This window comes from Anthonomus grandis, chromosome 7 (genome assembly GCF_022605725.1).
Source record: "Anthonomus grandis grandis chromosome 7, icAntGran1.3, whole genome shotgun sequence".
Classification (NCBI taxonomy): Eukaryota; Metazoa; Arthropoda; class Insecta; order Coleoptera; family Curculionidae; genus Anthonomus; species Anthonomus grandis.
In genome coordinates this window covers 10,105,281-10,132,100 of record NC_065552.1, presented here as the reverse complement: position 1 = coordinate 10,132,100, position 26,820 = coordinate 10,105,281, and the positions used below count along the sequence as shown (strand labels likewise).

The following is a 26,820-nucleotide window of genomic DNA, read 5'->3' as shown; positions in this document are numbered from 1 at the left end:
GATATAAATTCAATTGCAATTAGGCAATACAAAATAATAGCTAATCATCCGCGGCATCACAATCTTTGGCCCCTTGTTTTAATTACCATTCAACTTCTAATTCAACGATTATCGCAAACTGTGAGATAATTGGAAAAAAAATTCGACAGAAGTGATTTCATGTCAGTTTCTTGATCAATTTTTGAAACAAGTTTGTGAAGCTGGCTCATTAGTGGATAAAACAGTAAGTTCTCGCTCTCGTCCAATGCGCACAGCCGAAAATGTTGCTGCTGTTCCTTGCGTTATGCAGGCCACACTTTACGTCAATACTAGTGTAGCAATCCCACCGGACCCTTATTGAAGCTTCCTCCAAAAACACTGAAGATAAATGAAATAAGGAATTAGCTGGAACATAACCAGGAAGTGTAATCGGGCCCATTCACTAGACAAGAGGATCGCCGCTCTTCAAACGATAAAGGCCGGAGCCTTTCGTGAGTATCAGACAGCAAACCACATTCATACGCTTTTAAAAAGCGGCAGGGGGATACCCGAACGTAATTCGCAAATAGAAACGATTCGCGATTAGAAGGAAAGTACGCCTGATAACAGGTACCCTTATTAGTCTCTATTAAATGACAATCCGATCCAATGACCTGCCCGAAGACGAGACTATAGATCTCATACTTTGTCGCGTTTGTTCTGATATTTTGTCAATACCCTGCAGAGTTCTCAGTACATCCAATCCATCCTTGGGAATGATCAGGTGCGGGAAATTAAATCTAATATAGTATAGTATACTAAATAATAAAGTAATCTAGCCGCGCTGAAAACATCCGGTTGGCACGCAAATAACGTCACACGTGACGTGCATCGAAATTTATTTAACATGTACTATGTGTAAATCTATTTCTAACAAAATTTAACGAAAAAATGTAAATATGCTTTGGGAAGTGTCAATATTAATAAAAGCCAGCAATAAGAAAAAAATCTGTATTTTACTTGGTAAAACTAACGACAGGCGGCCATAATATGCCCCACACTATCAAAATCAATCTTCTCACTGATATTCTTTGTCTTAATATTCTCGTCCTGGTTACCAATAAAAACTAGAGTATTAGACTCGAAATTCCATCCATATTTCTTTACCCAAACTTGAAGGCTCTTGTCATCAAGATCACCTTTAAATATACACAATGTAAGTGCGAGCATATAAAAAAGTAATTAAATCTTACCTAATAGCTGAACCAGATGGGACTTTTCAATGGTCTGGAAAGTGATTCCGACCACATGACACACAAATTTCCTAATCGAGTCTAAGAATCCAGCAATTTTCTGAGTCAGTTCTGGAGTAGTGCGAATTCTAGCCCAGAACAGCTGAAAGTCGCATTGCTCCAAAATGTCGGCTAAGTAGATTATTTGATTAATTGGGTCAGTTGCTAGCTGTAAGAGAAGAATAATTAATAATTATACTCAACGTTTTTTCGTTATGTTGTAAATTGAATATGTGTTATTCCTACTAAAAAAATATGAGTAGATCAGGTAGTAAAGGTATCAAGAGAAGTGAAAAATCGTTTTGAGTAGATTTCTATACTAGAGATTTACTCTCGTCAAACTTTATAAGTAAAAGAAAAAAACTAGTAGAACAAAATAACTAGTAGAGCTTAAAGAGGCGTATTATCTTAGTAAGATAAGGAAATGAGTAATAAAGACAGGTGAATTTAATAATATTTAATATACAGTACCGGACAAAGAATATGAAAGTTATTTTATATTTGTTTTAGCGAATTTGCTGTAAATAATCTAGTTAAGATAATTTAAGTATCGGGGAGTCCTTTGAACAATGAATTGCAAGAAATACCTCCTAAACTTAATTGATTACCATTCACAAAAAAGATGTAGGAAATTATAGGCCAATTGCTGTTATATAAGCCTAAAATATTAAACAGACCTATGTACAATAAACTGTTTCTTTTCCTATTGAGAACATCCTTTTTTTATAGTACATAACATGTCTTTTTGCACTACTTGGATAGTACTTTTGTCCCCTTCGACAAGTTTGGCCAATTCAACAGTTAAATCACTGGACTTTTGCAAAACTACTTTGGGAATCTAATTTAAGAGCATGTAAGACAAAACTTAATAAACAGGTACTGTTCAAAAATATGCCTATAAATACCTCCAGGCTAATATATAGATTCCAACCCATTATTTAAATTAAAATTAAAAGATATCACTTGACATAAGTAGTTATTTCTAACATAAAAATTTGTAAATATGGATGTAGAAGAAAAAAAAAATATGCCCAAAATAATAAAAGAAAATATTAATTTAGCCTCTATGTAGCTCATAATAATTATCAATATAAGTAAGAAATAAATTCGTAGATTGATAATGCGCATTGTTTGTTCCCATCATTTAAACTGCTACGCAATACAGCATTTTTCTTTTTAACTTTGGCAGAAAATTTAAAAAGCGCTAAAATCTTTCTAGTACGCAATCTCTGTTCTTTTTACCTTGATTTCAATACCACTTAATACAAATTGGTGGTTTCTGACTTATAAAATCAGATGGAAATGCTTTGTATAAACAATATCCTTTCTCTTAATGATGAGAAATCGTATTAATTTTTAAAATAGGACTGCCGACCTTCCACTAGGACAAACCTATTACCCAACAGTTATTGCAAATGCAAACAAGAACTCCACTGACTATGGAATAAACATTTTTAATAATACTGTTTAAGCCAACCCAACCCAACCCAACCTACGGCATTTTCAATTTAAAAAGTATATCCAGCCACCATTCAATGATAATATTTTATTATACACATATCATTTTTTCACCTTTATAATTTTCTGTTCAGAAAAATATTATTCTAGTTTCATAGAATCTGAATACGTACCGTCGAGAATTAATTCCATACAAGAAAAAAAAATTAATGGTTAAATTGAGTGTTAAAAATTAGTTTTTTAAGACTCTACTTTTGTAATATCTATGTAAATTCAAAAAAATTAAAAGACTGCATCCTGAAATCTCAATTTTCTTCTTTTTATTATTTATTCTGCATCACCGGTAAATACTTATTTCTGTAGATAATGAATTTAACAAGAGATGGCATTAATACCAATTATTTGGTTGATTGAATTTAATAACCAAAAATTTTAAGCCAAACTAACCATAAGACCATTGATTCTGTATAGTTTTTATGATGCCTAGATTTAAAAAACTGCCTAAACTTGGGCAGGATTTAATAAAGGATACTGTTAAAAGAACTCTGAATAGCTTGGGATGTAACAGTTATGCAATATGTTTGTGCAGTCTGGGTATTATTAAATCCACAAATATTAAAAAAGTACATACTTACATAATTATTTTTCAAATTAACTGAGATTATTAGTCTATCTAGAAAACATATCTAAGGGATTTTTTTGTTTCAGTTCTGCTTTAATTATTTTTTGTGTCAGAATATGAATTATTACAAAATGACCTACTATAATGGGTAACCTACATAACAGTCATAATTACATCACGCAATTTCGTATTTTTATCCAATTTTTCAATTAATACAATAGCAAAAATATGCAAACAAAAGCTTGTCATGCAAATAAACATAAAAACAAGTGGATATTGAGCAATTAAGTTCCATCGTTATCATTTAATTGATGCACCTGTAGCAATATTGTTGCTAGTTATTTCTCATTTTTTTCAGTTTTTACTGTCAAATGCAATTTTAAATAGGACTCCATATTTTTAAACGCGGATTCGGACAGCGGATAAGATTTCACGTTAGATAAACATAATATGCATTATGTTCGGTGACGCTTACGAAGAGTTTGAAACATAGATCTGTCGAGAAACTAGTGGGAGAGTATGATTTGGCACATTTGTACTAAAAATTGGAGAAAAATTGGTTAAAAACTGTACACTTAACTGAAACAAGGTTGTTATTTTAGACAAAGCAGAATATTTTAAACCAGTTGATCTTATTGAAAATAACCCATATAAAACATTTGTCATGTTTCCTCTTCAGATAGTTATTTAAGTTACAACTTTCCAACCAATTCTAAATTTATATTTTATACCAAAAATTTATAAACCTGACAATAAAATGAGACCAATTATCTTCACTATATAATCTCCAACTTACAACATTTCAAAGTTTTTTGTCAAGCAGTTTGAGGCATTAAAATTACCTTGTGAATGTTTTTCAGTCAAAAGCAGCTAACAGTTTATCTCAAATCCAAATCGATAAAATCCAAGAAACTACTATGAACAATTAAAAGGTACAGTCATGGGTAATTGTCTCATTCCCTTTCTAGCAAAGCTTTTCATGAACCATTTGGAGTTAAATGCAAAAAATATTTCCCATGAGTTTAAATAGGCTACTTTGATGATGTGTTTGCTGTGGTTAACAAAAAGCAAATGCAATATTGGTAATTTTGCAAAACAGCTCAATAACTGTTTTCCATATATTAAATGTAGCTTCAAACAAGTTCTATTCTTAAACACTCTTGTCATCAAAATAATAATCAGTTAGAATCTGATATTTATAGAAGAGAAACAAATACTGTAGAGACATAACTAGTGACTCTAATCATCATTTTCAACATAAAATGGCTAGCATACATTTCTTGGAACATTGTTTGGTCTCATTTCCTCTATGTAATATCAGATTGAATAAAGAATTGTAAAAGCAACAATGAAAACAATTGTTAGGGTCAATGGTTATGATAATAGAATTATTGATAAACTGTTTAGCAGACATAGGTTTAAAGTTATTCTTAAAAACTCTACCACATTTCAAAAAGATAAAAATACACAAACTTTCATTGCAATATCATATGATTCTATCTTGACAAGAGGCTTTCATAGGGTTTTTAAAGACTTCAGTTTATGAATTTTCTATCAAAGTTCACTCAAGTTAAAAAATCTATTAGGAAATCCAAAAGATCAAATAAAGACCAATGAAAAGTCTATATCTATGAGATTAATTTTAACGAATATGATAAGAAGTACATAGGGCAAACAACAAGATCAATTAATGTCAAATCATTCTTAACAGGGATAAAGGTCCAATCCCTTATGGTGAATTGTATAGTTAGTGTTTAAGAGTTGTTTCGAAATTTTTCACTCTATTAGTAGCATCTTTAGTATACAGGGTGTAAATAAATAGATGCAAAAAAATTCAGAGGCTGATTCTTGGATAAATATTAAGAAAACAACTTTATATGAACATATGTACTAAAAGTTCTAACTTTTGAGATACCAGTGACGTATGTATATGCAAGATTTAAAGTAAATATCATTGATGAAAAATATGGTACATCACTGTTAACTTAACCTTTTTTGTTTTTTTCTTAACCTTTCAAATAATGTATTAACCTATTAATCTGTATTAACCTGTTAAATATCTGCTGACGATTGTTGGTTAATTGTCAGTTCTTGCCTCCTTTAAAGTAGAAACTTTTTTGTGCAATTTTGTTCAATTTCATCAATTATTACAATGCTTCCTGTTAGTTAATTTTTGTAAATTAGTTTTTTTCTTCTTATTGGACATCATATCAAATTATTGGAAAAAAGAAACTGCATTTTAAAAGTTGTTGTTCCCAATAACGTGCTATTTAAAAACATTAAGTAAATGCCAAAATTACTGGTTTAGACATTTTAAATAGGAGTGTGAAAGATTTAAGTCATAAAATATAACAAAAACTATTTTTCCAGATTACTTGATTAAAAATTAAAACTTTCAATGCATTCAAGGCACCCTATTTTAAAATTTAAAAAAGTGATTTTTTCTATGAGTATAAAACAAAAAGTGGAAAATACAGTATTATTAAACAAAAAATAATGCAGTAATATTATATACAAAATACATAAAACTATACCAAGTGTCCCATTTAAAATAAGAAAGTTTATGTCACTTCCTGTTAAACCAGAAGTGATGGTAAATAATAGAATATGACAAAAGATGCTTCTATAACTATTCTATCGCTATACCAAATTTCAATTGTTTACCTTAAAAAGTAAAAAAGTTATTGTGTTCCCTCTTGTGTCACCCGGTATATATAAACCTGACCCAACCCAACTTTTCTCAAAACCACTTTTTAAACTTATGGAGTATAGGGTCTAGTTTTGACACTAAGATGTGAGGAATTTTGTTACATTTTATGATAATGAGTACATTCTTTACACTCCATTATGCGAATATTGTTCCTGGTAAAATAACATGGTTTAAGCCTTTTAGGAAAATGTTAAGTCCAATTTTCAGAAAAGGTGCTACTAGACTTTTACCAAAAATAAAATCAACTGGCAGTTTCAACCTTATTTGGTGATCAGAACAGAAAAACAGGACGATATTTTTAACAGTTTTTTCAGCGTTTCTGATGAAATCTAAGAGAACTTCATAAAAAGTAGTCATAGAACAATTTTATAATTTGTTCCCATATCTATATATAGGATAATATAATCAATTTCAATTCAAAAATTTTAATAGTTATTTGCTCGACAAGGGACTGCATTATACTCAAATCAAAAATACACAAGTTTTTTTGTATTTTTACCTGTTTTTCAGTAAGCAAACATTTGCAAAGAATAAAATCAGTATGAGGAAGGTTGGTTAGAGCTTTCAGAAGGATCTGGCATGTAACATCCAAATTAAAGCTATGCGGGTTGAATTGGTACAGTTTCAAAACAGCAAGGTTAGCTTCAAGATCATAGGTGTTTTCTTTTGACTGTATTTCGACATAACGCTCTAAAGTGGGCAAATTGTCGGGGTTGTATCTAAAACACAAAGAAAATAAAGTTATAAGAGGGAAATTAGTGGTTACCATTTGTAAACAACACACATCTGTAGGCTGGAATACGTTTTACCTTTCTATTCCATTTAGCATGCTCGCAACAGTTTGCTTCATTGTTTCAGCCATTGTAGATACAAATGTATATATTTAAATCTTGCTTTTTATGTATTTTCTTTGGATAAAATTGAAAATTTTCTGGATGAAACTCTCACCTCACAATCACACATACAAAAGAGGTTAGATAGACTTTTCTTCTTCTTAAAGAAAATATTAAAATGACAGCTCGGTCTGTCTATGGATTAAAGAACAAAATCTGCTTTTGGGTATTTGCGTATTTACAGATGATGATGTAATTTAATCGCCGTACTGCTTCATATATTAAAGGTGCCTTTTAATGTATCCGTTATTTCAAACGACAACTTTTTTGTAACTGTAGTAGATTGAATAAGAATTAAATAATATCATCATTATACGAAATTATCTAAAAAAATATCAATATTTGACACCTGTATATGTGTATATTACATTTGTTATGTAGAATTAAATGAAGAGTAAAATCTTGGTAAAATACACAGGGCGTTCCTTTTAAAAAACCTTACTTGGCAGTGAAAACTTTGTTTTTTTTTTCACTTTCAATTCACTTTACCAATACTGTCTACAAAATTAAATCTTACAATCACTTTTTATTCATATCAGATACAGAGGCGAAATAAAATATATTAAATTATAGAAATTATCACTTAATGAGTCTAATATGTACTAATAATTGTTAACATTTTTTGAGAAATTTCCCAGAAATATATTTTGATATCTGTTTTTTCTCTTTGCGAATTAAAGGTATTAATATAAATGCTATATTTGAAATAGTTGAAGCTTGTGGCTCTTCGAGTTTACAAAGAATTTCTACATTTCACCATAAGAAGCTTCTAGAAGTACTGGGCTACTACTGAAATAAAGAACACAGAAAGCATCTACTTAATATTGAAACAAAACGCAATTAGAAGTCTCAACCTCATTCCTCAAGAAAAGGGATATATTTAAAATTAATATACGGTAACGTTTTTTAATGTTCGTTGTTTGTTACACACTTACACTACTAAATCTGATCACTTATGACTAGTATTAATTTTCACTTTATAAATTTAGTACTATTTATATCCGATTTAAATATCGCCCCAATATTTCGAACTGCATTGTACTGGACTATCAACTGGCTCCGAGCGGCGACGCGGCTTTTTATATACTGGGCTGACCATGATTACGGAAGATTCGCTAATTTTTCAGAGGCATCGTGCGGTGTGCTATTTGGGTCATTCTGGAATGACGGAGATTCGGCTGGTATTCTCGACGTTTCCAAGGGTAGAAATAACAATCAACGGCTTTCTCCAGAGAAGAACTTAAAATAGTACAACAGCACATTAGAACTTGCACACCTGTCGATCTGAACTCTATCTCTAACATGCTGCAAAACATCCTCCAGTCCAGGTTATGGAGTCTGCATTCGAGTTTGGGAATTGCTAGGCTCATCAGATACTTAAAAAGCAACTTCTCCTTTAGACAAAACAAAGCGTAACGAATAAATACGTCCTTTCTTCTACGCAGCTCTACTGATGTAGCTCTCTCCGGCAATATCGGTTCCTCGCGGACAACCAAACTTCAGATCGCCTGGGAGATATAAGAGACAGAGTTCTCGTTCCTTCACTATTTGAGCCTGAAGCTCGTCTGTGATTTCTTGGCCGCTCGATAAGCCAGCAGAAACAAATGAAATAATCTAGCCCAAACTCTTTGTTGACTAGAGAATATTTTGGCCAAATACCGCATAATGGTGCTATTTATTCATTCCACCATGCCATTTGACTGCGGGTGTAATGCAATAGTTCTCGTTTTCTTAATTCTAAGCATTTTACAGATGTTTTTGAACAAGCTGGATTCAAAATTTCGTCCTTATTCTGAATAAAGCTGCAAAAGTAGACCAAATCGGTAGATCTATTCTTTTGTTAAGGCGTCGGCGATATAAGAGACTTCTTGGTTTGATAGAGGGTATGTTTCAACCATTTTCCGAAGTAGACCATCACCGTTCACGATGTTCTTATTCCCTGCTTCTGATTCGTGAACTATCACCGGACTAACAACATCAATAGTAACCCTTTTAAATGGAATTCCTACGTTGTACTGACTCTAAAATCTTTCCGTCATTTTTACCAGGATATTTGCTACTCCAAGATGCCCTCCTGACAAATCAGCATAAATCTCCTCTACTAATTCCTAAATCCGACATTTAGCCACAACGATTTACCCTCTTTTTTCTTGGCTGTTGTGGTCAACCATTTTCCGCCTCAAGAGTCCAATCTTCCAAAATAATTGAGTTTCAATGTACCCAATATAACTTAATATTGGAAGGGGGTTAATTAACTTAATAAGGTTAGTTAACTGCTATATTAAGGCTAGGACTAGTAGACAGAATCTTCTTGCTACAGCTTGCTGAAGACAGGTCGACGTTTGCCTCTTTGCATCAACCTTTCTTATTCGGCGGATCTACCGAGAAAGTAATCTACTTTGTCACATTTTTAACATTCTAACTGCCGGTTCTGGCAGCTACGTCCTTCATTCACCTTCCTAATTAGGCGCTTGACGGATTTTTCAAAGTCACTCTCCCCTGGGAACCTTTTCCGGACACGAGCTTGGCTCTTGTTCATGTTCTTGGTACCTTCCAACACCCCGTGTTAGTGCATCTACTAGCTTAGGTGGATGCGCTAGCAGTAAGTACTGCCTCATTTTACCATCACGTCCAGGAATACTTTAACTACCAAATGTTTATATTCCTTTCCTGGACATTTGAATATGCCAGTCAAACCAAACGTGCTACATCGGATATATATATGTATATACTTGCAAGGACTCCCGTGACTTTTGGCATCGACTTTTCAACTGCGTGTGGTAGATCAAAGAATCAAATTGAGCATCAGGCGGACAGATTGTGTATTGGCTCAAACTGCTATTGTATTGTCTAGTGCTAAGGATCTACAGCGTATCTCACTGATAGTATTTGAACTTTCTGGGTCCTGTCCTGCATTAATAAAAAAATTTCTAATTTTCTCTTGTTTTATAAAATCTTTTCTTCCAGCCTGGCAGAATTGTCTTTTAGATTACTTTTTAAATTGACATTATTTTCCAGAATTATTTCCTCAAACCTGGTATAATACTCTCTAAGTGTGTCACAGGCTGGCAAAATTTTCTAGTAATTTATTTTTCAACCTTTTTTCGGTCTTTGCGGATTTTTTCATCAAATCATCTTACAAACCTTGCAACATTTGACCGATATCACATCACTAGCAAAAACAAAATTATCCAGGTCATCGCCTTCCTCAAGTAATGCGTGTAATGCATTACGAAGCCGCTCCTGCAAGTCCACTTTTTTTCCCGTTGTATCGCAATCCCTTTTCTTCAGCTCCCTTTTCAGCTCAGCAACTTTTAAATCCATCAGCTTTGATATTATCGCACACTTTAGTTCGATTTATGTCCAGTATTATTTAATTATCACTAATGTTCAGTTGCTTATCGTCCAATTTACACACCCTACCTGACAACAATGTAGCTTTTTTTATCGTTATAGTTAGGTGTGAATTAAAACACTCGATGCACAAATATATTCAAGTCTTTTATTTACATACTTACATTACTTAACACGAACACTAACGACTATAATAATTATTTACAACGTATTGATTTACTACTATTTAATGTCCAATTTAAATATCGCGCGAATATTGTCTACTAATATCAACTGTCCACTTAGCGATCGTGCGGCTTCTTATACACTCGAAAAAATCTGGAAAGAAAATTAATATTTAATCTGGAAAAAGTGTTTCATGTGATAAAAGTTCTGAGTCTGAATTTACAATAGATAGACTTAACTATTCAAAAAATGAAAAGCCCAGATTAATACAAACCAAATAACAAGCAAACAGGAATTAATAGTAACTTCACTCAAAATGCCCAAATAGCAATCAATATGGAAGTAGAATTTTTTTTAATGAAAAACGTACTCAAAAAGTAAAAGAATTAAACTAATAAAAAGTAAGAATTAAGTTGTCATTAATATTGCCTAAATACATTAATACTGTCAAAGAATAAGTCTGCGTTGAAATTGCACGTTCAAATGCATTACAATTTCTAGCATATCTAATTAATAGAGAGTTTGATAAATAGTTGGAAGATTACCTACTTAGAAATATTAAAAGTTCTCCTGCAGGGGCATAGTGGGGGAGGGATGTAGGGAGGTGTGTAACATCCCTCCTAATAGTCAGCAAATATCGGATTTTTTACGCAAAAATTGGGAAATTCAAATACAGACTCGGTTACTTAAAATGCATTAAAAAATTCTTAACACTCTTAAACTACATTAAAAAAAAGTTGAAAAATTTGAATGTAACGTTATCAATTTATTTCAAGTTTTTGCAATAAATTATCCATATATGAGTGAAATCATAAAAGTCAAAATACCGACCAACATAACTACCAGGATCATACTTCTACCCAGTCATAACTCATGTAGTCAGCAATTTGTTGAATCAAGTTCGCATTTTTATGGTCACTACCCCACAAATTTTTAAAGGTAAAACGCAAAATATAAGGGCTAGTACTAAAACTTACTTTGTTGTTCTATATTTTAATTTTTATGTTCAGAACGAATGGTATCAAATTAGTACGAACCGATCTTCTCTGGAAAAATGAACATAGATTTTTCATTTCAATGATATCAATATTGCTTCTTTTAGTTTAAAAATGAGCAATTCAAAGAGCTTTATAAAGTGAGTTAATAAAGAACTTAGTCTATAATTCATCAGATTTAAAAATAGGTACAATTTGGGTCACTTTCTAAACTCTAGGAAATGTGCCTTTTGATAAACATTGATTAAATAAAATATGCAATGGCTCAGAAAGACTGGGAAAAGATTTTTAAAAAATTGAAGAAATTCTTTCGTGTCCTATAGGGTCAAGAGATAATATTGCGATTCTTATGAATTCATGTTCTTCTATAAGATTTATGGTAAAATATCTTATGAGTGGAGTGATAGATAGTGATGTGATAGGCTTAAAAACACTGCTAAGAGTTTTTTGTATTTATTTCTCCGATGAATGCTAGTTTTTGTTTGTAACTGAAGTTCCTATTGGTTTAAGTAAGAAAAATATTTTATCATCAATATTATTTTTTTAAACAATGTAAATTAATTGTATTCACGTGAAATTATTATGAAATATTCACATTCAAGTGAAGCACCCTATATAAAATGTGTAGTTGAAAAATCCTAGTACTAGCCTTAACCCATATTTGTGCATAAAGAAAATAATTTTAGAAAGGTATAGCTGCTAAAACTAAAAGCTAACCCGATTTACCTCATTTTACAGCACTTGATAGTTCCACTTTGCAGGTGTTTATCAAAATATTTAAATCGCCTAAAATTTTAATTTTTTTGCTTAAAAATTATATACTTGTCTTATGTGTTTATTTTTTATGCTTTTTGGAGAAGCCATATAGTATAAATGTATATGGTGTACTGTTTAAATCATAGTTAATAATACCACAGAGTTCATCAGTGTTTTTGCTGTTATCCTCAGCAAAAGCAAATTATAGTTTGAAACATTTCTTTATATTTGGCATATATTTAATTTGACAAAAATGTTAAGCATAGTAGACAAATGGTTAGTTAAGTCAAGAAGCATTATATTTTAGGTACATTTAAAATTTTGTTTAACAAATTTATGATTTAAACAACCCACTCCCTAGTGAGATTCATTATTAAGGGCCTTTATGACTAAAATAACTTATAATAGAGTTACTTGTCATCTTATTTTTATTAAGTATATTTATATTAAAGTTTATAAATTAAATTACAAATGCCCCCATCATGGCCAGCAAGGGACTCTAAGGTAAAATCTGTTTTGTCTACTAATATTGTAAATTTGAACAGGAATGGCTTAATAAATATGGATGGTTTATTTGAGACCTTCAAAATATAAACATCTTTAAATACTCCAGTTTTTCAAGGAAAGTATGCAAAGTTTTTAATTTTTAAAGTACCTAAAATAGGCATGGAACAATACACTTTATGTAATATATTTTGGTCTTTCTAATTTAAAGTATATTTGAATTGAGGCAAATCTGATCCAATTCAAAATTAACAAGAAAATAATTTATAGTTTTTCTTTAATGGTACCTGATAATACTTTTATGGTTTTTGCTATATAGGGAGGGGTACCTCTATTTTCATATTTGTAATTGGCATTTTTGCTGCTGATCCATTGAATCAATATAAAAATTAAAGACAATAAAGTCTCATTTTCGGTTTTAAAAATGATACCAAATTTTAAATAATTTATAGACCCTTTATTAAAATAAATGATATATAAAAGACAATTTTAACAAAATAAACTACCTAACACTTATTTTCTTTAACAATAATATATCTGCAGTTTTGTAAGCCTTAAGATAAATAGGTTTTACTTTAGAGGTTTAATTTTTAACAACATACATAACTCTTGATAAACCTTTTCAAACACCTTAGTGTAACCATTGTTTGTAAGATGTAAATAATCATGCATCACATGGTGGCTGATTGTCTGATCCTTTCCAACAATATTTTCATGAATTTTTACAACATATACATTCTCAGTAACCTCATCCTTGTTCGCCTCATTAGAAAATTTATCAATCAATAGAGTATTGACATGATCATTTCTCTCTCTGTAAGCATTCGGAAATTGACCTCTCGGAAGCAAAGTTGGTATTAAAATAATCACATTTCCTAGAATGTGCTTAATTTCCTTAATAATCTCCAAAATGCCTTCAAATATTTCATGAGGGGTACAATCTGTATTATTAGTGCCAACAAATAATACCACTGCTTTAATTTTTGAATGAAAATCAAATTCACCATTTTTTATACGCCATAGAACATTCTCAACTCTATCACCACCAATACCAAAATTGACACAATGTAAAGAGCTCATTTTTTCAGTCCACAGTGTGCTGAATTGCATTTGCTGAATAATGCTGTCACCAATCAGTACAACTTCAGATTCACTGATTTTGGCTTCTTGGACGAACCTGTTATGCATTGAAATCCATCTTCCATCTCCCACGACGTCTTCTGGTGGCCTCGGAATAGCACAAGGATTCATTTTTTATCCAAATTCTAGAAACTTAAGACCTTTTTCAAAATATTTTACTCAGTTGAAACTATAAAAAATACTTCCCAAGTTTACTTACGTACAAAACTATACTGTTGTTTGTTAATAACAAAGGAACAATTTTTCACTTATTCAATTTACAAGCGTAATTTGCTTTTTATTAACAATGGCTCCACTCACGTATATTAGTGACCCTAAAAAGTTTATTCCTAATAGCAAAAAGGTGGGAAAATCAAACAAAAAGTAAATAAATAACTGTCAAACTAAAAATTACATTGACAGTTATTTAATGGTTTATGCTTTATACAATTGTACGCCTTATTGTACAATTCTATAGAGCTGAATCTCTTGACTAAGGCATGGCCGGATTAAGGTTTTATGGGGCCCGGGGCTAATAAAGGATCCCAAACCCTTACAAATAAAATGCAAAAAATATTATTTATAACACTACATATATATTACTTATATAAAAGAAACGGTTTTTTTGAAAATAGGAATATTAAAATACCTTTTTTCGTAATTTCAGTTTTACAAAATCTTCTATTACGTCGTTAAACTCTAAATCCTTCAAAACATCCCTTTCTATACACATTAATGTTAAAGAAGACAGACGTTCCTCCTGCATTGTGGCTCTATATTTATTTTTTATATAAACTAGCTTGGAAAAGGAACGTTCAGATTCACAATTTGCTATTGGTATCGATAGATAAATTTTCAAAATCGTATATACGTTAGAAAACGTGTCAATTAATTGGTGTTCTGAAATATATCTTAAAAGATCAAGTGGAGTGCATATTTTTTCGGAAGATGTTTTAAGAAGTTCCGAGAAAAATACCAGCTCATCTGTTAAATTAATATTTAGGTCATCTGCGTACACGCTTATTACTTTTGCAGAAAACTCTTCAACTTCTGATTTAGATAAACATACATTAGAGCTAAGTTTTGAAATCAAACCAAACAACTGGGCAAGATCTGAATATGCATTACACCGTCGTTCTAATTCATTGACCAGCTTATCTACTGTTACTAAAAATGACTGCGTGCGAAATAATTCTCTTTCATTCAATAATATTTCATTTTTACCGTCCGGGTATTTTTTTGTTGCTCTGACCTGCCCATAGAATACTCATATTCTTCCTGTGGTAGTAAACTTTTGGCTTCTTCTTCAAACAAGTCAAATTGGTCTCGGAAACAGGAAACACTTCTGATTAGCCCTTTTAAAATGTTTTCACCAAACAACAAATCCACATCTGGCTTTTGAAGTATATTAGAAGCTTCCCCAAAAAGTCTTAAAATTTTGCTCCAAAAGGTAGCCATTACAAGAGTCTCCATTTTTATCATTTGTTTAGAAAGTCCCATGGCTTCTAACTTGGTGTCTTTTTTTTCTGATGGATCATCCGACATCATTTTTAAGCAGCTGTTTATTTGGACATAGCTTGTTACTAACGCTTTTGCTGCATCTTCTCTACAGCTCCAACGAGTGGTACTTAACGATTTGACAATAAGGTTTTTGCCAATATTATCTAAAAGCAAATGCCATCGATGTGTGGAGGACCCAAAAAAAGCATACAATTTTTGCAAAAAATTAAAAAACTTTGTAGCATCAAGGCAATCGTCAACAGCACATTCTCCAACTAAATTTAAAGAATGTGCAAAACATGGCACGTAAAAAGCTACCTTTGTAGATTCTTTTATATATGCTTGAAGGCCATTATACTGCCCCGACATATTACTAGCATTGTCGTATGACTGTCCACGACAAAATTTTAAATCCAGCGTATTTTTTGTAAAAAAATTTATAACAACCTCCGACAGGGATTTACCAGTATGACTGAAAATAGGTACAAATCCTAAAAATCTCTCATATACTTGCCCACCCTTTTCACTAGAGCAAAAGCGGATAATTATCGATAACTGATCTACGTGCGATAAATCTGGAGTAGAATCCACTATTATTGAAAAATATTTTGATGTTATTATATCTTCTATAATCTTTTTTAGTACTTTATCGGACATTATTTGGATAAACTCCTCGCAGATAGTCTTAGACAAATAAAAAACAGTGCCTTCACCTTTACTCCCATAATTCTTAATATGATTATCTATAAAAGGATCAAATTTGGCAAATAGTTCCAACATTCCCATGTAAAGACATGGTGACCCAAAAATCTCATTGTCACCACGAAAAGGCAGACCCCTTGCTGCCAGAAATTTAATTACAACTACAATTCTTTTAAAAACATCAATCCAATAATTATTTTCTTTCTGAAAGGCTTCTGCAATAGTTTTGTCTACTCGTTTTTTTAAATTCTTTCTCAAAAGAAGTTTATTCATACAAGTCCTATGCTATTTGCTGTTTTCGTGGAGTTCGATTTTTTCAGGACCCTTTTTCCAATCTGAGAACCCACAACAAAATGATGCACTTTTGTTGAAATTAAAAAGTTTGCAAGAAAAGCAGTCAATATTTCCGGTGCTGAGAGAATATAAAATCCACTGCCTCCTTACCGTTTCCCCGTTTACCAAAATTTTGTATACCATTGATATTCCAAATTTTTTATTTTGGGATTTGTACGATCTTAATGAAGCTTTAAAACTTTTATCAGAGTCAAAATTTTGAAAATATTCAACTCCTTTTTCCAAATAAAAATCTATTAAATTATCGCTAATTATCTCTGGCCATTTCACCGGATTCTTATTAGGTGGCAATGCCTTTCCAACGTTCAAGGGAAAGGGTTGCATCCGATTTACCTGTTGAAGGCACTAAAATAAAAATATTATTTGAAAATGTTAAATTAATTTTAGATATCATTAAAACTCTGGAAACTTTTAACCCATTTTTTTAAATAAAAAAAAATTTAAAATTCTTTAAAATACTTTGCTATAAATTAAATTAAGTAATACCTGATTCTGCTGAATTTTCTTTTAAATTTCCATCGTGCGAATTATCATCATTAGTGCTGCTTATTATAGTACCATCACTACTCTCAATGTTTGCGTTTCCTAAGTCAGAACTATTTTCAGTGGAATCCTTTTCAATTGGAGGTTTAGGTTTACTTAAAAAACTTGTTATTTTGGGAAGTTTCTTTACTCTTTCTATCTTTTCCTCGGCGGCCTCAAATAATTATTTTTAGTTATTCTGATAAATTGAACCCATGCTCTTTATAGCAATATAGAACTAAGCAAACTGTACTTACTTTTCTTTTTTGAGCGCCGCTTTTGTGTCGGCTAAATTTTGATTGGTTACTATCCATTATATTGGCACGGACACCGAATTAGAATAAATATATCAGTGTTCAAGTTCAATGGGTGCGTAAACGTATTTCCTATTGTCTTTCTCTATAATATTTAAAACACATTTAACAAATTTAAAATAAAATGATCAGTGTAAAAAGATAAGCAGCTTTTATAAATCTGTGATCCCCACTTACCACACGACTCAGAACGCAGCAACGCTGACTATTTATTTATAGCTAGGCTATAGCGTCTATATATTATAGATATAAGGTCAAAAGTAAAAAAGTTAATAACGTATAATCACTGCTTCCAAGTTGCTTCTAACCAACAGACTCAAAACTCTCCCAAGAGCGGATGCGAAGCTCTGAAACTATACACTTATACAGAATAAACCGATACCAACAACGCAGCGTCTATGTATGTTTCATCAGCGGCCGCGGTATTTCCCCGAGATCTGAAATCAACACATTATGTGATTCCCCTTTAAGTTAAAATGCAGTGCTTTCGCAATTCGCGTGCGCTCACGCTTGTCAGTATAACAACGTATTTAGCATCTAAAGCATCAACAATGGCGCCTATTAAGGCCTTTTTAATATTGAGACAATACATACGTTGTTGAATATTCTCATATTTATAAATTTTTCACATTTTTTATTTAACCTTTCCCAAAAGCGGACAGTTCCCACAAGCGGACAAAAATGTTGGAACCGTCGATGTCCGCTTACCAGAGCTTTCACTGTACTTCTTTAAAACTCACTTATTAAACTTAAAACTTACATTCAGAGGGGCCTGGAGCTCCAGCCCCTTTAGCCCCATGGGTAATCCAGGCCTGACCTGGACTAAAGATAGCGATGGCAAAGCAGTTTATATTCGTTTTAATTATAATACCAATGCGTAAAAATAGGGTGCAATATTATGTTACGTTATTTACTTGTTGTTTTTGATGTGTAACTTAATCACAAAGCTAACATGCAACATGTAACTTAATCACAAAGCCAACTTAAGTGATTAAGTTACGCTAACATGCGTAACTTAATCACTTAAATCACAAAGTTAACATGTTTTAAATTTAAATCTTAATGTTGCTCTCAAAAATTACTGCCAGGAGTGCGTTTGAAGAAAGCAATTTTAAAGTCAAAGTTACTTTTTCCTCTCCGTGCCAAAATGGTTAGACATTTGCTAAATGGTAATTGCTACCAAACGTCAACTTTGGCGCTTAAAATTTAAAATAAAATATATTTGAATTTTACACGCAGATGTTATCCATTATTTAGCATATAAAGTTGTTATATATTAGGTTTTAGTAACAGCCCCAACTTAAATCTCCGTACGAGCTGAAAGTTTAGACACAGCTTAACTACGGAACAGCTCCACTACTCGAGCGGTCTCTCTGATTTGGCGGTCGGCAAGCAAGCGAGATGGAATGGTATTGTCGTTCTCACGCTTGGGGTAAGAGTCAGGGCCTGATTAAAAGGTTTTTTATTATTGAGCAAAATGTTTCGTTTCGGCCCGACAGTACCGTAGTAGGTAATTTTTGAGCTTTATTTTAATACTAGACTATCTAATACAGATATTACAATGAAATTAGCTATCCAATAGATAGGAAATAAATGTTTTACCTGGATAAACGAGATATTTGATTGCTTTTATTTCCGAATGATTAATTATCATAATAATAGAACAGTAATATCGATGTTCGATTAAATCAATATCGCAAATGAATTTAATAAAGAAAAGGTGTGAATAAGGTTAGGTACATAATAAAATTACGTAGTTTAGAGTTTTAATATATTTTATTGCCTATTTTAAATCATGCCTAAAGATCTTTACAGATGTCTCTATCTTTTTTAAGAAAACAATAAGCTTAACTAATATAGAAATATTTAAAATTTAAACCTAATCACTATTTATTTAATATTTACAATAATATAAGAGTGGGTTTTGCTCATAAATAAAAATTTTACTACCTAAACCTAATTGCTATTTACACTGATATGATAGTGGGTTTTTCCATTTAATTGTATGTATTTTAAAGGTTTCTCCATATTATTAGCTTATTTTTGTTTATTTTTTTAAAATTGCCATTCATTTTTTAATGTGTAATAAATTCTTACTCTTAAGTACAATCTTAGTACAAATTCTTTTGGGAAATATTTACAAAGATGGGAAAAAGGTAACATATCGCTTTAAATTAAAAGTGTACTAGAAATATTTGTTGTTGTAGCTAATTTTTCAAATTATGTTTCTTATGTATATTTATGTTTAAATTTATTATTGTTCTCTTGAAATATCATTTCAATTCTGCAAATTAGCTCGACAAATTTATCATTTGGCATTTGCAGATTTCCAAATGTATCTTTGTTGGCATTTTCGTATGCTTTTAAAAAACAATAAAATGAAGAGTCATCCAATTCAGTGTGTTCTTTACTGTATAAAATGCAAGTATCACAAGAGTGGATCCGCAAAGTTTGTTTTAAAAGGTATCCGCATATGTACCTAATAAAATTCTTTTGCAATAGCTCATCTTTTGAGTAAACCATGCTATTTATTACAATGTTTGAATTATTTCCCTTTTCAACCTCCTCATCCTCGGGTACAAAATCGTCTAAGTCAGGAAGCTTTAAAAGCGTTTGATTAGCATCTGCCTCACAATTTTCTGCACCTGAATTCAGCAGGTTAACGCACTGCAATTTCTTAAAAGTCCTCTGAAACTGTATGGCGGTCGGGTTGATGCAATTTCCGTTCTCACTTCTTATTTTACCAAAATGATTTTCAAGACAATCTTGGTTTAATCTTTTGGTAAGTGAATATTCGAATCCAGCAGTGTCACTAAGAAAATTATATAAATTGATGACGCTATTTATGGAAATTTTAATACATTTAATGAACCTAATTTTATTCGCGATGTTAATATTATTTCTGTCTCGAACCTCAAGTTTTTCGATCAAAGCAAACATTCCCGCAAGAACTCCAATTGAACGGCTGTTTTAAATGCAGCATTATATTTTTTCGACGCAAAAGTTTGGGATGAATTTAAAATATCGAAAAGACGATCCATTGTGTTTACAAATTGCGCGGTTTCAGTAGCTTTTGCAGGAAGGTATCCAAATCTTATGTAAAAACTCATACCCACATGAACTGAATAGCTAAATACTTGGGTGGCTAATTTGACTTTCATCTTTTGAAAATTAGATGGATATATATGGGAATTTGTTAATTTGAATGCTGCTTTCACAGGAAATGTTTTATCAATTTCATAAAAGTCTTTTATATATTGCCACGAAATTTCTTTACCATCGACATAAAAGTTGTATTTCATTAGCATGTTTCTAATCGCTTTGATAATATGTGGAACATCAAAAATCTAAAAGATGTACTGATTGTTTAAATAAAATCCAGTATGTTCTGGAGAGACGTTTAAAATATTTGAAAGTTTAATGTTATTGGATCCCATATCGGAAGTAACTGCACAAACCGTTAGCCCAACAGTTTCCAATTTTTGGAAAGCATCAGTTAAAATGATCTTTAATAATTCCGCTGAACACGAAGTATGGCAAAGAAAATATACAAGAGGCTGCTTCCATTTACAGTAAAGTCCTCTTAACATGAGAACGCAGGCAGTCAAGGTAGGTTTAAAAATCTTTTCCCCTTTGTCACCTATGGCTAACCCAATTATATAGTCTTGATTGCGTTCATAAAATAAATTAGCTTTAATGGACATTTCGTCGAAACATAATATGCTATATTTCTTTTGTTTTTAAAAACTGTCCATCTTTGCTTTCAATAATTTATAAAATTGAGGGTTATCTAAACCTGGTTCTATTTTAACTGCTCTCATTTCCTGTAGCAATGTGTTTGGTGAGGGAAGACAATATTTCTTCATTAAATATTTTTTGTAAACTTGGGGCCCAGAAAAATATATAGGCAAGCATTCAAGTTTAAAATCTTTACTATAACGTCTACCCTTTGCTTTCTTATTCCCTTGTGCTACTTGCACATTAATACACTTAGCAGTGTCTTCCGACTTGCAAAATTTAAATGTCAGAGACATATATTGGTCCAGAGATATATTATCTAAGTTATTTTCCAATTGATTTTCAAGTACCTGAACCCTTTGTCGTAAATATTTGTTTTCTGCCGTTAATGACTTAATAGTATGCCTATATTTTACCTTCCTCGGAGTATCTGAACTCAAACTGATCGATGTTTGCGTAGATGTTGGAGACATCAGAGGAGAACTAATAACATTTGGAAGATTGCTACCAATTGAAACATTGGCTTTGAACTCGGTGTCAACTGTAATTGTTTGATTAGCTGAAAAAATCCATTATACTTAAATTTGTAAATAATTAAATGATTTTTTTACATGCACCAGAAGAAGTAACAAAATGATACCGTTTTATATCATATTTATTTATTAAAATGTGAAGAGAAAGTTTAACAAGTAAACAAAAATCAATTATTATTGTTTAACTTAAAACAATGAAACAAACAGTATGTAGTGTTAAATTAAAAACACCCTATCATTACCCTTTAATAGAACAGTTTGGCACTGCACACACGTGTCCCGATTTTCTATCACTCATTTGGCAAGTAACAAAGCGTCTGCAAATCATCAAATCAAAGAAAACCAACAAAAATACATAAGAATATCAGCGCACGCTACTGCTACTGAACGAATAATGGTAAAACCGACAACCCGATCGGACGCCAAAGAAGTCTTTTACCCCAAGAGGCGGGGCATAAACGCTGCGCGACTAGATCGACGCAAACCTTTTCTCATAAGAAAGTTGTGCAGCTGTTTTGTAGTTAAGCTGTGGTTTAGATATTAGCCAAGAAACCGAGAGGTAAGGAGACTGATTTGTAGCTAAACGTGTGTATCCAATAATGAACGAAAACTAGTTTCAGAGAGCTGCCACATCGGCGCCGTTGGTCAGAACGGACGATGATTGATGACTTAATTCTTCTTTTTATATTAGGGGAGACCGAGGATACAATGGACACCAGGATAGAATGGACATGTTTAAAACTCCCGCGTAATATGTATTTGAAGCGCCCTCATATGGTAAATTAATGCAATAACTACCGAACAATCGTTTGGCATTCGCAAGGTAGCAAGCATTGAGTGTGGTTATTTTTATCGATATTTTCCTGTTTCAGCCAGTCTGTTTGTAACTTTTACGGTAAGTAATGTAACCATTTATTATTTTCTATGCAACACTTTTTAATATCTAATTATTTTAGTGGTGATGTGCAATATAGAATATGGTTATAAGAAACAAATAATTGAAATTGCTTGTTTAGTTTTCTAGGAAAAAGAATAATTTTACTATAGGGTCAATGGGGGATACAATGGGGGATACATTGTATCCCCAGAATGTTTTTATTTTTTTATTTATTTTTTTATTTCAGATGGTGAGAGAGTATAAAAAGAAAACCGATAGGGAATTCCCTGAAGGAGATCTAAGAAGAGCTGTAGAGGATGTCTTAAATAATATTGGTAGCTTGCGAAAAGTTTCGGAGAGGTATAATGTTACTAAGTCTCGTTTAGCTATTTATGTGAAAAGGGCTAGAGAGCAGGGGATAGAAAATATATCTTTAAAACCAAATTTTAAACATCGTCAAATTTTTTCTCCAGAAATGGAACAAGCATTAGCTGAATATTTACTCAAATGTTCGTCTATGTTCTATGGATTAACTCCAAAAAAAACTAGACAACTAGCATTTCAGTTTGCGTCTCGAAATAAGCTTTTAATCCCGGATTCTTGGGCAACACAAGCAATGGCTGGCGAGGAGTGGTTTGCCGGTTTTTTGAGGAGAAATCCAGAACTCTCAATTCGAAAACCGGAAGCAACATCTCTTGCTCGTATGACGGCGTTTAACAAAACAGTTGTTGGGGAATTCTTTGGCAAGCTCAAAACTGTTTACAGCCGGCATAACTATGAGGCAAGCCAAATTTTTAATTTAGACGAAACAGGGGTTACTACAGTACCGCCTGTTGAAAAAATTGTAGGAAAAAAGAGAGAAAAGCAAATAGGGCAAGTAACATCTAGAGAACGCGGTGAGCCCAACCCAACCCAAGTTGGAATAATTTGTGCAAATGAAAATGCATTACCACCAGTATGGATTTTTCCCAGAATACGTTTTGACGAGCACCGCATGATGTCTGGAGCTATGCAAGGATCTACGGGTCTTGTGAATAAATCTGGCTGGATGACAAGAGATAATTTTATTAAAGTTCTTCAGTTTATCCAACGAAATATGAGATGTAGTAAAAATAACCCCGTGTTACTGATATTGGATAACCATGAATCCCATTTAAGTGATGATGGCATAACATTTTGCAAAGAAAATGGTATTGAAGTTTTGACCTTACCTCCGCATACATCAAATAAATCACAACCTCTTGACCGATCTGTTTTTGGACCTTTCAAGAGATATTTTTCCGAAGCTGCCAATTCTTGGATGATGACTCCAAATAAAACTCTTTCTATTTACTCACTTGCGGAGCTATGCTCAAAGGCCTGGGATCGTGCTGCTACACCAGAAAATATAAAGTCTGGCTTTCGTAAAAGTGGAATTTTTCCTTTTGATCGGGACATATTTCAAGAACACGAGTTTTTGTGTTCGTCAGTTTCAGATCGACCTGCTCCAGATGTCATTACCAATCAATCTGGTGGAAGCTGTATTTTCGCCGAAACAGAAAACCTAGATGAAAACCTAATTCCAGCCACTGACGGAAATCGCGCTGCCGATGAAACCTCAATTCCTAGCACTAGCGTTACTGGGACTGCTAAAAGTCCTTTAAATATATCTAACTTTATTACACCAGACAAAATAAGTCCTTATCCAAAGGCGGAACCCCGAAAACCTATGAGAAAAGGAAGAAAACGAGGAAAATGTATGATAGTTACTGACACTCCAGAAAAAGAAGAATTATTGGAAAGAAAGAAGCCTCCTCCAAAAAAGGTTAAGGAGATTAAGAGAAAAGTTCTAGTAGAAAGTGACTCTAGTGATGAAGAGATAAATGAAGAACTAACAAAAGATTCCTCCTCAGAGTGGGAGGAAGAAGAAGAGACAGTTCAGGATACCCACGATGTAGAAAAAGGTGGTTTCATTGTTGTCAAAGTTCCAGGAAAAACACCATTTCCTGGAAGAAATTATGTTGCTCGGGTAGAACGAAAACTTTTCGACGGATTTCAGGTTCGATTTTTTAAAAGAATGATTCCATCAAATCGCTTCAAAATTACAGAAGAAGAATCTTCTTTTGTAACATTCGGAGAAGTAATAGCTGTGCTTCCAAAAGGTATTGAAGACAGGCGTCCTCGTTTTAAAGATTCGATTTATTTCAACGCAGATTTGACAGAATTTAGTTTAACTTAAATAAAAGTTGAAAATTTGTTGCTTCCTAAATAAATATTTACTCAGACTTACTAAGACTTTTTGCCTTTATTAGTAAATAAATGTCCAAAATATCCCCATATCATGTCCATTATTACCCCAGAGCAGGGGATACATTGGACAAATGACCAAAAATTTTTGATCCCGCTTTAAAAATATTTTTAAATTTATTTGGATAATGCTATGTAGTAATATATTATGACAAAAGTTTGTTTATTACATTAATAAAACCTTATGGATAGAGATTTCTTCGAAAAAAAGTTAGAGATCATTTAATCAAATTTGTCCCATGTATCCCCTATCCAGGTCCAGGTCTCCCCTATTGATTCATTAAACTTTGTTTTATTTGACTTTTTTTATCTTCTATTCTCATAGGTTTCAAGGTTTATCACCATTAAATGCTTTTTAAACCTTTTTAATAAACAAGCAAATTTACGAATGAATGATGATAATTGAATGAATTACTGAATTAATTAATGAATTATGATGAAAGAATGAGAAGATAACACATTTTCAACGGCGTCATTTTAGCGCTATCTGCTTATAAAATATCACAATCTAATAAAGACTGGAATGAATATAAGCGTTTGCGGAACCACACAGTAAAGCCAGAATGTTCAACAATGCCAAAAGAAAATACTTCACAGTATAAAAACGAATGATTGTAAATCAGACAATTTTTTCCTCAAAATTGTTACAGTGTATAGGCCTATAATCGATGTATCGACATTATACATATCAGTAAGAGTTGCATCTTTGAGAGCTTCGTTACAACTTCATGGAAGCTTTTCATTGGGAAACCTCTTGCGAACAGGGGTAATCCTTAATCTTATGGTCTTAGAATTATTAGTATATTAGCCACTATTTCGATGTGGATATAGAAAGGGATACAGTACAGTTTCGGCATTGGATTTAGTACTAGATCAAATTACTTTTGCATCAGATAAAGGTCTTGTCTCTGTGCGAAACTTGCTATAGCGTTTTAGAGTTTGGAACGCCGCTAATTTTTTCCTAAACTAAAACTACGAGTAAACTTTTATTTTTTTCTAGAAGGGCAAATATTACTTGCTTTGCAAGAAACGAGTTTTAATAAAAGATATCCTTTAATTAGTAATTAATAATAAGCCTTTAACGTTTGTTTTATGAGTTAGACATGTTTATCTAATTGATGCTAAACCTTTAAGATTTGACAGTCATGATAAAATTATTATGATAAAAGAATACTATTATGAATTAAAACTTATTTTTAGTAATCGTACTTAATATATCTAAGTTCTACTTAAGAAGGATGTTGTGTGACTTAGTTCTGCTCAGACTTACTACTGTGGTTTTATTTATGGAAATTTTCTTTCTGCATCAGACCAATAACGTGACCCAAAAATTCAAAATACATGCTGCGCCTTGATTTATAGTCTCAGAAAATATGACCATATATTCTACAAAATAGCATATTAATATATAATAGGCAGGTTGATCAAATATCTTAGTATTTGGTTATTGGTGGGTGGCTTAAGGCCACATAAAAAACATTTTTATATTTAGTCTGATATTTTCTCTTAGATTATGGCAAAAATAATATCTCTAAGAATATTTTTTTAAGAGTACTAAACTTTAAACTGCAATAACTCCTTACAAGGGCCAATAAAAGTACGTCCACGCTCTTATTCCCAGTAAGGCAATCCTCAGACGAAAATCTACAGGTATAACAGGTATGGAAAGGAGGCAATAAGCCCCTTATAAATTAGTCACAAATCTTTATGGCGAAGAAAAAAATACTTTGTTGAAAAAACTTCTTTAAATCACCAAAATTGGTAAACGGAAAAACATCCCATTAAAAATGATATGGAAATACAAAAGTCTGATGACGTAACAAGGAATAAAATGATGTCAACGATCCTAACTCTCCAAATCGGACGACCGAATAACGATACAAATATACTATGCTGACCCCAAACCTTAATCACAAAACAACTTACGTGTTGATCTACAAAAATAGACAGTTCAAAATATTCAATCGACATTGATTTTGTCAACAAGATCATGTGATCTATTTTAATATCGGATTTTCGACTTTTTTCGTCGTTACAACTCAATCCTTAGCCAAACTACATTGTCTTAAAATAGCATCCTCACACTTCCCCTTGGCGACGTCACCCGAAGCTTACATAAAGTTGCTGGCATTTTGAAAATTGTTTTAGTATAAGTCTGATTGTGCCAG

The 26,820-nt window shown here is 32.2% G+C and overlaps 3 protein-coding genes across 11 annotated transcripts; 1 reads left to right on the top strand and 2 right to left on the bottom strand.

Moving 5' to 3' along the window:
• Positions 1–955: 955 nt before the first annotated feature.
• Positions 956–7,025, bottom strand: LOC126738853 (eukaryotic translation initiation factor 3 subunit K). The gene is made up of 4 exons (XM_050444314.1): positions 6,850–7,025; positions 6,540–6,759; positions 1,212–1,419; positions 956–1,157 (listed from the first exon to the last, which is right to left on the bottom strand). Exons 1-4 carry the CDS (start codon positions 6,900–6,902, stop codon positions 988–990), a joined length of 651 nt encoding a protein of 216 aa, XP_050300271.1. The 5' UTR covers positions 6,903–7,025; the 3' UTR covers positions 956–987.
• A 3,431-nt stretch (positions 7,026–10,456) lies between these two features.
• On the bottom strand, positions 10,457–17,644 carry LOC126738840 (platelet-activating factor acetylhydrolase IB subunit alpha1-like). Of its 9 annotated transcripts, none has more exons than XM_050444298.1 (5): positions 17,396–17,415; positions 17,162–17,303; positions 16,869–17,079; positions 14,051–14,161; positions 13,143–13,979 (listed from the first exon to the last, which is right to left on the bottom strand). In XM_050444298.1, exon 5 carries the CDS (start codon positions 13,956–13,958, stop codon positions 13,278–13,280), a length of 681 nt encoding a protein of 226 aa, XP_050300255.1. In that variant the 5' UTR covers positions 13,959–13,979; positions 14,051–14,161; positions 16,869–17,079; positions 17,162–17,303; positions 17,396–17,415; the 3' UTR covers positions 13,143–13,277. The 9 variants fall into 9 exon arrangements, 6 of the variants coding, with proteins under 6 accessions (XP_050300258.1, XP_050300255.1, XP_050300254.1 ...); XM_050444297.1 differs by having other exon boundaries at positions 13,143–13,987; positions 14,047–14,161; positions 17,396–17,414; XM_050444296.1 differs by having other exon boundaries at positions 14,047–14,161; positions 17,396–17,413.
• A 3,162-nt stretch (positions 17,645–20,806) lies between these two features.
• On the top strand, positions 20,807–24,584 carry LOC126738716 (uncharacterized). Its single transcript, XM_050444156.1, has 2 exons — positions 20,807–20,827; positions 22,614–24,584. Exons 1-2 carry the CDS (start codon positions 20,807–20,809, stop codon positions 24,582–24,584), a joined length of 1,992 nt encoding a protein of 663 aa, XP_050300113.1.
• Positions 24,585–26,820: the final 2,236 nt, after the last annotated feature.

What these genes read in the sequence shown, in the direction of transcription:
- LOC126738840 (XM_050444298.1), bottom strand. Translation starts at nt 13,958, where the DNA reads ATGAATCCTTGTGCTATTCCGAGGCCACCAGAAGACGTCGTGGGAGAT.
- LOC126738853 (XM_050444314.1), bottom strand. Translation starts at nt 6,902, where the DNA reads ATGGCTGAAACAATGAAGCAAACTGTTGCGAGCATGCTAAATGGAATA. An exon ending in GTTTGCTTACTGAAAAACAG is followed by an intron (nt 1,420 to 6,539) that starts GTAAAAATACAA and finishes CTTCTCTTACAG; the next exon opens with CTAGCAACTGACCCAATTAA. An exon ending in CCATCTGGTTCAGCTATTAG is followed by an intron (nt 1,158 to 1,211) that starts GTAAGATTTAAT and finishes GTATATTTAAAG; the next exon opens with GTGATCTTGATGACAAGAGC.
- LOC126738716 (XM_050444156.1), top strand. Translation starts at nt 20,807, where the DNA reads ATGAGAACGCAGGCAGTCAAG. An exon ending in TGAGAACGCAGGCAGTCAAG is followed by an intron (nt 20,828 to 22,613) that starts GTAGGTTTAAAA and finishes TTTTTATTTCAG; the next exon opens with ATGGTGAGAGAGTATAAAAA.